The 14,402-nt window shown below is 38.1% G+C and overlaps 1 protein-coding gene across 8 annotated transcripts in view; it reads left to right on the forward strand.

The window, feature by feature from the left end:
• Positions 1-10,569, forward strand: part of CREM (cAMP responsive element modulator) — a 35,924-nt gene extending 25,355 nt beyond the window's left edge. For 3 of the 8 annotated variants that reach the window (XM_040589438.1, XM_040589440.1, XM_040589442.1), the window contains 2 exons: positions 7,561-7,717; positions 9,447-10,569. In XM_040589438.1, coding sequence (XP_040445372.1) covers positions 7,561-7,717; positions 9,447-9,591 — 302 coding nt within the window. In that variant the 3' untranslated portion in view covers positions 9,592-10,569. Of the gene's footprint in view, positions 1-2,740; positions 3,087-3,825; positions 4,238-7,560; positions 7,718-7,817 lie in introns of those variants that run through there. The other 5 variants (XM_040589444.1, XM_040589443.1, XM_040589445.1 and 2 more) reach the window with 5 other exon arrangements.
• The last annotated feature ends 3,833 nt before the right edge of the window (positions 10,570-14,402 follow it).

Here is a 14,402-nt window from a genome sequence, read left to right on the forward strand (position 1 = left end):
GTGGATGAAAGCCATTGACTAAATGTAGACACAGATATCTGAGTTAGTTTGTGAAGTCCAAGCTGAGGTGCTTTTTTGCCCTAATATGGATGTTTGAAGTAAGTTCTGTCTTTAAATGGCAGTTTCTCTCCCTTTGCTGTAAAGCAAGCCCAGGATGTAAGTAAAGCTAATAGCTTGTAGATACCTGAACTTGTTGAGACAATGCTAAATAATGATACCAAATTTGAATTCTCCCATTGCCTCTGGTTAATTCTTTGCTGAAATACATTGTATTCCCAAGACTTTTCAGAAGCATTTCGAGGAAGCACTAAAGTTATCATGTGAAAAACCCATAGCTAAAGTGTTAGTTTTCATCACACAGAAAGTACTGTTATAACTTCCCTGAATATTATTATGAATACATTCTTATATGAATACATTCTTATGAATACAGTCTTAAGACCCAGATTTGGCTGTCCTCCAAGCAAATTTCCCACTCTGGTAGTGCATGTTTTCTGAGTATGTCTAATATGTTTTCTATACATGTGCGTACACATCTCTTAAATTAGAGGACTTTTCTGTCTCTCCAGGTTGACTGTAGTATTTTCTATGTATTGCTTTGATTCTTCAGAGCTTCAGGGGCAGAGTGAGTAGCTCCTCAGTTGTTTTGTAAAACCTCCCCAGTCTGTGAAGAAGCACAGGATTTAGGATTGTAGTTGGCAGAATTTCAGTCCTCGGGAATTCCATTTGAATGGCCTTCCTTTACAGACTCGGTGTCACAGCATTATTCTCTGATAGGGCTGTCCTCTAATCTCTATTTAATAGTCTCAGTGATGGGCTTGCATAGTCCATTAAGTGTCTTGCCTGTGGTGAAAACTTTCAAAACTGATTCAGAGACAGTTACTGAATATCTGCTATACCTGCTTCTGGAAGCTTCTAGATACTTTTAACTAAATTGGTTTGTTCTCTGTCCATGGTTAGAGAAGGTGACTTCCTGGAATTCTCTATTCCTTTGGCCCAAACAAAGCCCAGTGCTTTAGCGATGCTCATAGTTGTTGACACAGAAGAAAAACGCTACATAATATGTACAGGGAAAAATAGAAAGGGAATACTAAACTCGGAGATTATGAGAAGATAAAAGGTTTCAATTTATTGTACATGCTATCAATATGGGAAAATCTTAAACAAAATATTTTATAAAAAGAGTATGAAAGCATCTGACAATGATTATGGGAATATGAATCTCTTTAAAGTAATAATTGCATATTGTCAACAAACCTGACTTGTTTAAGATGGAGTAAGACAATTGAATTAGTTGGATATACAGATCTTTACTATAGGTCATCTTGCCTATGCTAGGAAGTCTGTGGGAATGTAGTTTATGAACATCTGTTATTTACATACGCTTTGTAGTTGATTGTTTACCTAATATTGTGGTAGCATAGATTATAATACATTCCAATTAGTAACCTTTCCACTTATATATATTTTTATAACTATTTTGGGTAGACAGCATGTAAATTTCATTTGTAATAATTGTAGAAGTACAAGAAAGAAAGAAAATACAAAAAATGTCAGTCCTAGGGTAGGAAAGATGTTTCAGAGTTTTTCAGATACCGTATGTATTTACATTTTTTTCTGAAGTATTTGTTGATGAATTTCATGTAATAATGGATGGCATCACATGAACCCTGTGCTTGATATTTTCTGATAACCTGTGATAGGGAGAAAGCATTAGTATAAAAGTGCCAAAGGTGTTGATCCTACTGAGTGGTATTTCATTTGCTACAAGTTTACATTCATAGGCAAAATAAGAGGCAGTTCTGATGCCCTGACAGTTTCCTAATAAGAGATAAGGGGTTTTTTTTGTTAGCTAAAGCAAAAGAAAATGTTGAATTATTAATGGTAATGAGCATAGAAATGTTGTGTCAAAAGTCATTCTGTTGGGATCTATGTGTGTTTTCATAGTATGTCAGTAATATAAAGAGTGATATTTGAGATATGTGGCTTGAATTTCTTGTGTGTTTCAGTTCTGATCCTCTGTTCATATGATCCTGAAGTGGTCCTGTAATCACAGGGCACTCCTTTTTTGCACCGATGCTTCCATTATTGTTGTCCTTGGCATAGTTTCACAGCTGACAAATCACCAGTCTGAATTTGTTTATTACAGACAAGAGCCTTAGAAGTTTGGGATGACCTACATACAGACCAGTACTTGGACTGTTGGTCTGAATTTCATGTAAATTGATGTAAATAAGGAGTAAATGTGTTAGAACTGAGGTGTTTGGGGTTAGTTGGTTGGTTTGTTACTTTTTAAAATTAAGTCAACCACAACCAGGTCTCTTGGACTTATTTTGAAAAAGGGGGGAACGGGGGAGAGGTAGCCCTTACCCCGAGTTACTGTTCTGCCTGTTACAGCATCTGAAATCACTAGCTTTAGGTTGACTTGCTCTGTTGCAGCTTTCTTTGATCATTTCTGCAGCTTTTAACTGAAATTAAATGAGTGGGTTGTGGGTTCCCCCCTGCAAAGGAAGGCACTTTAGCCTTTCATTTAGCTGTTTGTTATATAGCTTAATAAACTTTCCTGTCTTGCATGTCTGTCTGACAGAGTTCTCTGCCCTTTAGTGGAACTGCTCCAATCAAAACTTTGCATGTCTTTCCAAAATTTCCCTATTTCCTATCTGATCATGACTTTATCATTTGGATTCATTCATGGATTTTAGAGCCACGTTTTAATTTCTGTCTGTCAGTGCTGTGAATTTTCAGGACTTGCTTTACAGCCAGCTTTGTGGTGAGTGCTTTCTGCAGCTCTATGAATAATTCAGAGCAAAAGAACAAAGCTAGGCTTATAGAAATGTGGAAGAGGGAGGGAAAAGAAAAGGTTTACTGGAAAAGGAGTTCTTTGGGCTGCAGTTTCAGTGAGCTGTTCCAGTGACAGAGCATATTAATGACAGTGGTAAGCAAGTGAGGTCACTGTGATGTCAGTGCTCCTGCTTGTAATCCTGCACATGCTTGCTAGTTTGGAACAGTTCATGCTGAGCTCTCTAGAGGAACAGGAGAATCGTGTATGCACAAGCTGATCATGGCTGTAACAGGAGATGAAACAGGTAAGAATTTTGTTGGTGTCTTACATGATATTTTTGGATGTCTAAGCAGTGCTTGGTTGGTATTCGTTACGTTTTCTTTTGAACCTGTTGCTGTAACTCTTTCATCTTTCAAAACTGGTGCAAATAGCTTCTGGCTATATCTAATCAGTGTAGGGTTTCAGGGCAATTTTAACAGTTTCATTTGGGGGGAAAAAGATCACTGTTAGTGCATGAGTTCTTGCACAGAATGATTCAGATAACTAATCTTTAGTATTTGATGTAGGATTTTGCTGAAAATCCACCACTCTTCCTTTAAATTCTTCTTTATTGTGGAGGTAGTCAGATGTTACTATAATTGGTTTTTTTATTTTGTAAAAATGACAGGGTTTTAGTTCAGCAATAAACACTTCAGATTTGATAGCTAAAATAGGCTTAAACATAGGTGTAAGAGAAAAGGTGTGCATTGTTTCAGTAGTGTAAATAAACCCTGTGCTTTCATTGTTAAAGAAAATACTGAACGCAAGCAAATTTGAGAGGGCAATAATTTTAAGTATTGTAATGCCTGCTTGTTTTCTCCTTCGCTGTTAAAATGGTCTGTTCCTCAGCTAATTGAGTTCAAAAAGCTGACGTCATTAGGTTTCCTGGAATCGTGTTGCAGTAGGGAACTGGAAAAGTTAAACTCCAAACAAGATACACATTGACGTCAGCTCCAAGTCATGCTGCGATTTAGTCAGTTCCTTTCTGCTTCGTCAATTGCCTCCGGCAGATCTGTAATGTTAACCAGTTCACAGCCGGTACCTACGTGCTGTGTCGTTGCTGGTATATTATGCTTCATTAATCCGAAGATAAGTATCTTCTCCAAGTCGACGTTTTGGTTTTTTTAAGCTCTAAGGGATAATGATTCATGCCTTGTTTAGCCAGTTTAGTGGTGAAGTTACAAACCCTTTGATAATCTAGTCCCATCGTTACGACTCACAGAAGGGAAGAATAGATGGACTAATTCATAGCATGCATCAGGCTTTTTTTCTCCTGGGTAGTCACTGAAAGAGCTCAAGTGCAGGGATGCTCTCTAGTGTTCAGCAAGTTACTTTTTCCAAGACCCTGCTGATACAAGGTGGTTGATTTTTTGGAACTTATTTTTATTTAATTTCTCACAGAGCTTCATTTACAAGGTTAGTTGTAGTCTTCCAGATGTGGTTTGTTTTTTGTTTGTTTATCTTCCTGTTAATAATTGTCTTTTTATAAGTCTCAATTTACAGGTTTTCAGTGACTTTTTACTCCCTTGTAATTTTGAGGTGGGGGGAGGGAATGGCCTGGGGCAGTGTGTTAGGGAAATTCACCATCTTCAGGTTTGTTGCTTTGTTAGTGTCTCAGTCCTGCGTCTGGTAGGTTAGAAATGACTTTAAACGTCCATGGGGTTTCATTAGAAACAACCACAGTGGTTTGACAGTCTGGATCAACGTGTGGGATTTCTGACTCAGATGCTGAAATGGAAGGTACCCTTCTGTGCAGCATGTGCTAGACATGTAACATTACTAGGTTTAAACTGATGTTTTTTTCCAGGGGTATTTGTTTAATGTTTTCTGGGGGAAACAGTGTTTTCTTTACTTTTTGAGATATTATACAAAAATTTTCAGACTTTGAAATAATCTATTTGCCATACCGTATCGTACAGCACATACTACTGCGCAGCTAAAAAATACTTTGTCAATGCTATCCTTTTTTTCTTTTTAAACCGTGGTGTCTGAATTTACAAGGTCTGTACTGCCAAAATGGTTGCTTATCTCTAAAACCTACCACGCTGGTAGGTTTAGAAGTGAGCCAACTGTTAGGCGGGGACAGACACTATTGAGACCTGCTCAAATTATTCGTGTAACATGTTGTTACTTACCTGTTGTTTGCTGATCCCAGCTGAGATAGGGACTCACTTTTGTTAAGCTGTGTTGCAGGTACATTATCACGCAGAGTCCCCTTAGCAGCAGCAGCAGTAAATCCTGTTAGCTAACATCTGAGTGTAAATCAAACAAAGACAACAAAGTAGTTGGTCTTGCCAGGCTGAGGTGACCTGGGTTATGGGTCTTTCCCCATGACTGACTTGATCTACAAAATGGTTCACTTGGATTTCTAATGCATTGTAGCTAATGCTGAGATAACATCTCTTCTTTTTTTTTTAACCTTTTTTTAATTTTTTCCATTAGAAAAAGCTAGTCCTTACCATACAATCTATAAAATGTATGTAATGTGGCCAGCATAAAGGTGAGGCTGAAGACTTTCTAAAATTCCATTTTTATAAACAGTGAGCAGAGGTATCTATATGTCCCATTGACATAGCTGGGACTGCTAAGAGATGTGGAGAACTTAAAGAAGGGGTTAAGTAATTCTCTTCCAGATGTACAAGAAGACCAAGCCCTGTATTCATAGTGGCTGCCTGTTAGTGCTCACAGGGCTGTCCTGGGCTGAATTCTGTCTCCCTACCCCCAGCCCCAGGGGATTATCTGTAACCCAGGTCAGTTCACTGGTCCAGTTCATTTTGTAATATCGCAAACACTTCTACCTGCAGGACTGAGGCGGCGGGGAAGTACAAAGTGTTTAAGCTAACAATGATTTCAGGATGTGGCAGTAGAGTTGTAGTCTAAACACAGCTTGATCTTTTTTATTTAATTAATAAAGCACTGCATTAACTTAATAATGATAGTTTTTGTATCAAATTTAGATTTGGGGGATTTTCCCCCTGTAGTTGACTGATGTCTCTTTACTGCTTTACCCATCAGCCCCCTCAAAATGTGTTTGGCTACATTTTATTTTTCCAAGTTGTCCTGATTTTGGCTGGGACAGAGTTAATTTTCTTCCTAGTAGCTGGTATAGTGCTGTCTTTTGGATTTAGAACAAAAATAATGTTGATAACATGCTGATGTTTTAGTTATTGCTGAGCAGTGCTTATACCAAGTCAAGGACTTCTCAGCTCCTCATACTGCCTGGCCAGCGAGGAGGCTGGGGGTGCTCAAGAAGCTGGGAGGGGACACAGCTGGAACAGCTGACCCAAACTGACCACAGGGATATTCCATACCATATGATGTCATGTGCAGTACATAAACTAGGGGGAAAGCTGGCTGGGGGCTGCTGCTCCAGAACTGGCTGGGCATCTGTCATTTGGTGGTGAGCAATTGTTTTTCATTTGCATCATTTCTTTTTCTGGGGGTTTATTTCTCTTTTTTTTGTTGTTGTTATTTTCCTTTTCATTACAGTTTATGATTGTTATTTTTATTTTATTTTCAATTACTAAACTATTCTCATCTCAATCCATGAGTTTTCTTACTCTAACCTTTCTGATTCTCTCCTCCATCCCACCCCTGGGTTGAGGTGGGGAGTGACTGAGTGGCTGTGTGATGCTTAGTTGCTGGCTGATGTTAAACCATGACACAAGTTTTTCCATCATTTGAATATTGCTTTAAAGACTTCAACTATAACATAACAGCCCCTGAAATTTCATCTTTGAATGTTCAGTTTGTATGTTCATGTTTCAGTATGTTCAGTTGCTTTAATGATAATTTGAAGTTTTGTTCTGTGATAATATAAAATGTTTGTGGAAAGGAGTAGGAAAAATACTTGCTTATAATTTGAAGAGGGATACTTTTTTCTATGTCAGACAAGGTACAAGTACTTAGGACTTTCACAGTGTTTTAAAGTTGGGGTGCATCATGTAGGAATAAAGTTCCTTAGAAATAAAAGAAATAAGGTGAGACTATCAGAAAGGTATTGGTTCCAAATAACGTCAGATTTCAGATCTGCTCGTAGCTTGGGGAGAGCTCAAAACTGGTGGGCTCAGGAGCTGGATCTGCACTTTTGCACTGCAATTTACTGTGTAGCTACATCCCTTCCTGTGCAACCACCACTACCTCCTCTTGCCTGCTAATGCTGTAGCATCCTATATGTGGTCCTTTTGCTCAAAGAACATACTCCTGTTCACCATGAGCACTTGTCTGTTCCTTTTCATTTTGGTAACAGCAGCTCTCACAGGGTTCAAGGGCTGGTCCTGTTGCTATCATAGCAAAGGAGGAGAAAGTTGACTTCTGAAGCAAGCTGATTCCTAAAACCTCTGTTAGAGGACAGGAGTACCATATAAAACCTCAGTGGCTGCAACAGCAGGACCTCTTCTCATGGGATTGTGCAAACAGGAAATAAGTGTGGATGCTCCGACAATGTTTCCCAAACAGCTTTCCCTACGTGGTCTGACGAGAGCCATGTGGAAGCTTTCATAGGCTTCAGACTGGCTGGCTAGTGGGGCCACATACTAGAGCAATTTAGATAACTTATTTTGCAGCATGGAAGTAAATGCTAGTAAGGTAACAAATACAGTTGTGACATTACAGGCCTGTGAAATATTTTATGTAGCAGGGATGCTGGATGACTCATCAACAGAAATCTTTTATTTCCAGAGAGACTTTCGCTTTGTTCTTTTTTACCATCAAGTTTTAAATATGGTTATTTTATGCAGCTGCCACTGGAGACATGCCGGCTTACCAGATTCGGACTCCCACTACTACCTTACCTCAGGGAGTGGTAATGGCAGCCTCGCCAGGGACTTTGCATAGCCCTCAGCAACTGGCAGAAGAGGCAACACGCAAGAGAGAGCTGAGACTTATGAAAAATAGGTAAGACTGTGCAACATTTAATAGTCAGTGTTGGAAAAAAAAACAACAACAAAAAAACAACCACAAGCCCAAAACATTCTAATTAAGTTTTCTTCTTAAGGTCATGAGCACTGCCTGTGATTGACGAAGGGAAGGCAAGGAATTCTTTGTCAGTCGTCCCACATCCTTATAGCATTGAATATTGGCTGTTAACTCTGCAAAGTTAGAGTTGACCATACCACCATGGATGATTAGTTCAGAAATGTTATGGTAATTCAGAAATCAGTGTTGTTCCTTTCTGATAATTTTTGTGATGATATGGAGGTATACTTATTGTTGAAATTTCTCCCTGCCACTCCTACTGACAGTAAAATGACCGGTAGGGGTTTGGTCATTCTAAAACATCCCAGCAAAAAATTGCTTAGGAAAATATCTGAGAATCTCATTAGCAGCTGTCCATTAATGATGCTGTGAAGAGGACTTATTCAAGGATGGAATGATAATTATAGACTTTCCTAAATAGCTGACTACTGGGATAAGTTATTGTGCAGTGCTTCTGTCATTTTGTGAGGCATGTTGTGTGAGGTGACTATATATTTATTTTTTTTAATTAGTTTACATGGACTTGACTGTATGCTGTAAATGCCAGTCTTTCTCTGTGCATTCTTCTTGTTGTTAGAGAACTCTTTCCTTTTTTGAGTGTGTAGCCACCACTATCAATGGCAGTTAGTTTAATGGAAGAAATAGTCTGTTATGCAGATCTTAAATTCACTGAATAGCTACTTGCTTTATGATTGAATTAATGGTATTGCTTTGCTCTCATGCCTGTCCTTTATTTTAAATTACTCGTGAGGATCATTGCATTGTTGTGCCTCCCTTTTGTTTCTCCTCTCTTCAGTTTTAGAACTAGTATCTATGTTATCTCTCATATAACTCGCTGGAAAGTTACACACTCACAATTTGTTGCGTTCCAAGATGTTAAAGGAGTGGACTTCCACTTCTAAAACAACTTCTGGAACGAATGCATGTTCAGTGACATGCTTCTGAAAATACTACCTAAAGTGTTTAGTTTCAATATAACAGAAATCTGAGCAGAGCTATGATAATGGCTTCAGGCTGCCATTTGCCGGCAGCAAAAAAAAAACCCAGACACATGTGACCGAAATGTGCCCAGGTGGAGAGTTCTAAAATGCTAATAAATTGTATTTTTTTGGACTTAAACTTTACTGTAGATTGTTACGTTAAGGTAATAAAATTACAGCAAGTTGTAAGATTGGCATCTAGCTTTTTATCTGAAGAGAGTAGTGTTATGCTTGTATTTTCTGAAAGGAAATTCTTTGGCTTTGGTTTTAAGATTTTGATTGCAGATGATGATGCTCCTGATAAGCGCACAAAATGGAATGTGACTGGAAGAAGAAATGCTGCTTTCAGTCTTAATGTTTAGTGGAATTCAAGTCAATATGTTATCATTTGCTTGCTGCTTTTCTCAGTTCCTCTGTGTGTTATTAATTCCATCTTTGTATTTGTTGATGCTGAATTTGTTTCGAGTTCTAGTTGTTTTGAATTGTATGTTAACGATGTTATTGCTTATGGCTGTTATTTGCTGTTCTGTTTGTGCAATCAAATGGTGGTTGTTGGTTGTTGTTGGTGGTGGTATTGTGGAACTGCGGGGATTGCAGGTAGTTTCATTTATCCAGTCTTTGCCATATTGTGGCTGTTCCTGTAGTCATTTGCCTTGTATTGGTTCCAGGGAAGCTGCCAGAGAATGTCGCAGAAAGAAGAAAGAATATGTCAAATGTCTTGAAAATCGTGTGGCTGTGCTTGAAAACCAAAACAAGACTCTAATTGAGGAACTCAAGGCCCTCAAAGATCTTTATTGTCATAAAGCAGAGTAACTGTCTTTCATTTGGACCTCGTTTATTATGAACTTTAATCAAGGCATGAGAGGAAGCAATTCTACAGATTGCCATATGAACTTGAGAACGAGACACTTGAGGCCCTTGTGGAACCCAGTTTTGCTTAGTGTTTTCAGACTCATTTGGGAGCTATTCCAAAACTTGGAATTCTGTCATAGTCTCCACACTCTGCTGAGCTTTCTAATGGCATGCAAATGGCTTTTTTGTTTGCACTTTTTACTTCTGCTTTTTGCAGGGAAGCTGCTAAAGAATGTCGTCGTCGGAAGAAAGAATACATAAAATGTCTGGAGAGTCGTGTTGCAGTGCTAGAAGTTCAGAACAAGAAACTTACAGAGGAGCTTGAAACCCTAAAAAACATTGGCTCTTCCGAAACAGATTAGTGAAAATATTTATTATACTGTGAACTGACTAAAGTATGTCCAGTTGCTTTATAAGGCAATACATAGCCAACATGAATTATGGCTTTCTCTTTGTGTCATTTATATTATATTCCAACTCCTAACATTCCTGAAATGCATTTCTGCTTTTTGTCAATCCATAGCTCTAATTTCAGGTCTCTCATGCTCCTCCCTTCCATCTCCCAAGGAGCCAAATGTTAAAAAAATGTAACAAAGTGAAAGAGCACGTAATTTCTAAGAGCTGTTTCTTTGCCATATATTTACATACTACTTTTTACATGTTACTGAGCGTCCTGCACATATGAAATATTTTACAATTGTTTTAGATGAATCATAAAAGATAATGCATCCAGTAATACAAGAAAATCAAACAACCCAAGGTATCTCAGGAAAGAGTTTATAAAAGAATGTTATGATTACATGTATGTACTAGTATACTAGTCTAGAGATGATTTTATGGCATATTTTTATATTAGTTGCTTTGCAGAAAAGGAGTATTGTATTGCTGTCACTGAGTGCCATGGTTAAAGATAGTTTTTAATAGAACTATGTTGTTTAACCTGTGTAGTGTCTGATTTCCTTTAAATACCTGGTTATTTGAGATGCTTTAAAACCCATGGGTATTTGGAAGAGGACAAAGGAAAAAAGGCATACCTAAACTCGTGACGTGACGCTAAGTGTATTGTAAATACTTGAAAGAAGCTGCCTGTTATATGGCTGCAATTTACTGAATTTTTCTGTAGGAAATTTGATTTGTTAGAAGTCTGTATTTCAAAATTCAATTTTGCATCCTGAATATTTTGTGTTCTAGATTCTGAACACTTGCCTATAGTGAAGGCTGATGGTGTAATTCTTCTCACACTGTGCGAAGTACTGAGAGGAGGTAAAGGTGACTTAGAGAAGGAAGCTTTCCAATAAACAGTAACTATTTGCTGATTCACAGGGTTGCAGAATAGCTTATAGGTGAGAGCTGAAGATTTTTTAAAATAAACCCACGCTTAAGCCATATTACAGTTCTGGTAAATGCAGTATGTGCCAACTTTCCATTGTGCTTTGAAAGAAAATAATGCTTATGCAAAATTGATCCTGGGTATTTCTTTAATTCAGGGATGATCTAATTGTTTGTTGGCCAGTACAGTCTTTGAGCAGAGTATTTGGGAGCTTTGCTGGAGCTAGCTTACTGATGTGGTAGGAAGAAAGGTGTAGTTCCTGCTTAACTGGCTTTATAGGGGGAGTGTGTGTGTGTGGAGTGGGGGAGGGATGGAATCATACCATTACTAAAGCCGCTGAAACTTCTTCACTTAAACTGAACTCACATTTAACCCAGTCTTCACTCTGACATTGTTGGGGTGGGGTGGGGATGTCCTCTTTTTATGTGTGTGTGTGTTTTGTGGTGCTTTTTGTTTGTGTGTTTTTGTTGTTCTTGGGGTTTTTTTAGGTTTCCCAAATTACTTGAAATACACAGGATAACTTTCTCAAATCTTCTGAAAATCCTGCTAGGTACCCAGTTGAGACCATTTGTAAGAAGAGGTATTCTCTTTCACTTCCCACAGTTGTATCAGTTGGTTTAAAAAGGAAATGGGCTGCCTTTTGGCCCACAATCTTTGCTGCAGGTCTGGAACAAAAGTAAAGTAAATTTTGAAATACTTGTATCACTGTGAGAAAATACATCTTTAACAGAACCTTTGACTTCTGCTGACTTTAGCACTTAAAGTTGGACAGGATGGGTACAGTCTGCAGGTCCATGTCACAGCCTCTAGACTGCAACAAAAGTGTCCATCAAATTGTTTGTTGTGGCTCTGTCACTAGAATCTTTTTTTCTGTTACAGGTAGTTATTGCTCCTGACTCTCAAGGGATTTTGAAATTTAAGCAGAAAGAAACTTGGGCATGTGGTGGATGTCTCTCCAGTAAAAACTTACCTTTATCTTCCCAACAGTATCTGGTAGTAACTGTAGTTAGAAATCTGAGCTGTGGTACAGACAAGGATTCCTCCTATATGTAGTCTACAGTAATTTCTTTGCTAATACTTCAAAAACATTTGGTTAATAATTAATTTTATATAAATAATGACTTGGGGGTGGTGGTTTGTTAATAATGGGAGCTAAACCCAAACGCTCTTGGCATGTGTCCTTTAGACCAAGACTAGGAAAAAAGAAAAGTTTATGACGTATTATTTCATTCTCAGTAATTTAATTTGATATAGCATTAATTTTGACAGAATTAGAAATTTCTGTATTTTAAAGTGACATTGAGTGATTTTGTTGGTGAATAAGAACATTTAAGATGTACAGTTGGTACATTAGAACCAAGATGCATCTTGTGGTGAAGGAAATAGCATTTGAAAATGAGCAAAGACAGGTCTGCACAAAGGCCAAGAATTTGTTGTTAAATTGGTACTGCAAGAATTACTACTTAAAACATTAAATTCAGCTCTAAATTGGTTTGAGATGTACATAGAAAACTTTGTGAGAAACTTCCCTGAGATTAAATGAAGATTTAAAGGAAAAGTCAGCGTACCACTGGGATTTATCAGAGAAGTAATACCAAAATCTTACATGAGATATGTACCAAAATACTTAGGTGAGGTGGGACTGCTGGAGCCTGGGTCTGTGGTATCTCTGATACACTGTTCAAGCAGTGCATCAGATGATTAAAGTGATAGATAAAGATATATGCTAGGGTATACAAATTAGTTTAGATTACAAAGGAAAGTAAATCATATTAAGTCTTCCTCTTTAAAGTGTCATTTTATCCTATGTCAGTATCATGTTTCTAAATTTATGTCAGCACTGGAATCCAGAGTAGATGCACATGTGCTATGAATGAGAAGATAATTTTTCTTTCAACTTGCTGTCCGTCTAGCTTGCATTTGTGCATGTAAGACCTGCGCTTGCTAGTGCTCTCTCCAAGGGCAGAAGAAGTGAAGATGGCTGGGCTGGAACTATTCATCATTACTTATTACTCGTCATGGAAGAAAACTGAAATTTTATTAGGGCCTGAATTCATTAACTGCCAAAGTTCTTGGGAGGTGACACTAGCACATTTTAGGGGCTGTACTGCCTGTGCTTGTATAATAGCACCCACATTCTGGATACCAGACCATGAAAAGGTCAGTTTATAATGATTGTGTTGAGTTTCTTAGGTTTTTATCAAAATCAGTTACTGATCTTTTTTCTGAGGATACACATTGATGGGAAAAAGGAAACTGCTTTCTGTATTTTGTTTGTCTCTTCACTTTGTGACTATTTCTCGTTCACCCACAGGCCAAACAGTCTGTTTGCAGAGAATTACCAAGTGGATCAGATACTGAGCTCAGAGTGTTTCCTTCATTGACAATGGCTGGAAAACCTGTCCCTTTGAGCATCTTCACCTCTCATTCTTCACGTAAATGATAGATACATCCTTTTTCCTAGTATTATCACCTAAAACTGTACAGTGCAAGTGTGCAAATTAGCTTAATTTTTGTGAAATGTCTGTGATGTGGCCGTCAATCACATACCTAAGGAAACACAGTATCAGTGGCTGTTGTGCTTCATGTGAGTACTGGGGCTTGCCCGCTGTCCCCATCTTACTACTACAGATCTCAAGTTGAACCAGGCTTTGGGTTCAGTTCTCTTTCCAGAGAACTTGACTGCAAGATCAAAAACCACCTTCTGTCTCATGGCATGTGTGTGGTGTTAGTTTTAATGCTTTTTCCCACGATTTGGTGCTGTTTCTACTCTCAGAGTTGCCAAGAATGTACAAACAGCAACGGAAGAGGTGTTTAGTCTTAATTATCTTACTCAGTGGCTGCGTCACAGTCTCATTTGACAAGGCTGGGAAGAATCTACTTCTCTAATAAAAACATAGCTCTGAGCTTTGGATAACCAATATAATTTCCCCAGGAATTTGATTCCAGTTCAGGTCTGTGGAGCAGGGCTCTTGATGCAGTGCTGGAGAGAGGCCTTTTGAACACAGTATTATTCGTAGTGCAGAAATATTAGATGAATCTGATTTTGTTTGTAACAAGAGAATTTGAGCACTGTCCAAGCTTTGATTTATCAGAGCCAGGATTTATTTTTTTAAAAAATATGAGAAAAAAGGCTGCAATAACTGTGGTTTGCTTTCTGTAAGAAAACTGTGTCTCTATGGTATGAAACTGTTCTCCCTTCCTGAAACCACACAACTGTTCGCAAATTTTTTTGAGACGGATAGAGGATCAACCTCTACTTTACACAAGACTGCATAGATTGTGGTGTTTTGTTTTTTTTTTAAAATGTAAAATCTACTGTAGCTCAGGGGAAATGGTCTCTTGAAAAATGTCTTCAACCTCCTAGAGTTGTGGGTGATGAGGAATGTAATATCCAGCTTCCTCTTAAGGTACAGCTTTGAGTCAAGCAGTTTTCTTCCCC

Source organism: Falco naumanni, chromosome 4, assembly GCF_017639655.2.
Source record: "Falco naumanni isolate bFalNau1 chromosome 4, bFalNau1.pat, whole genome shotgun sequence".
NCBI classification, from domain to species: Eukaryota; Metazoa; Chordata; class Aves; order Falconiformes; family Falconidae; genus Falco; species Falco naumanni.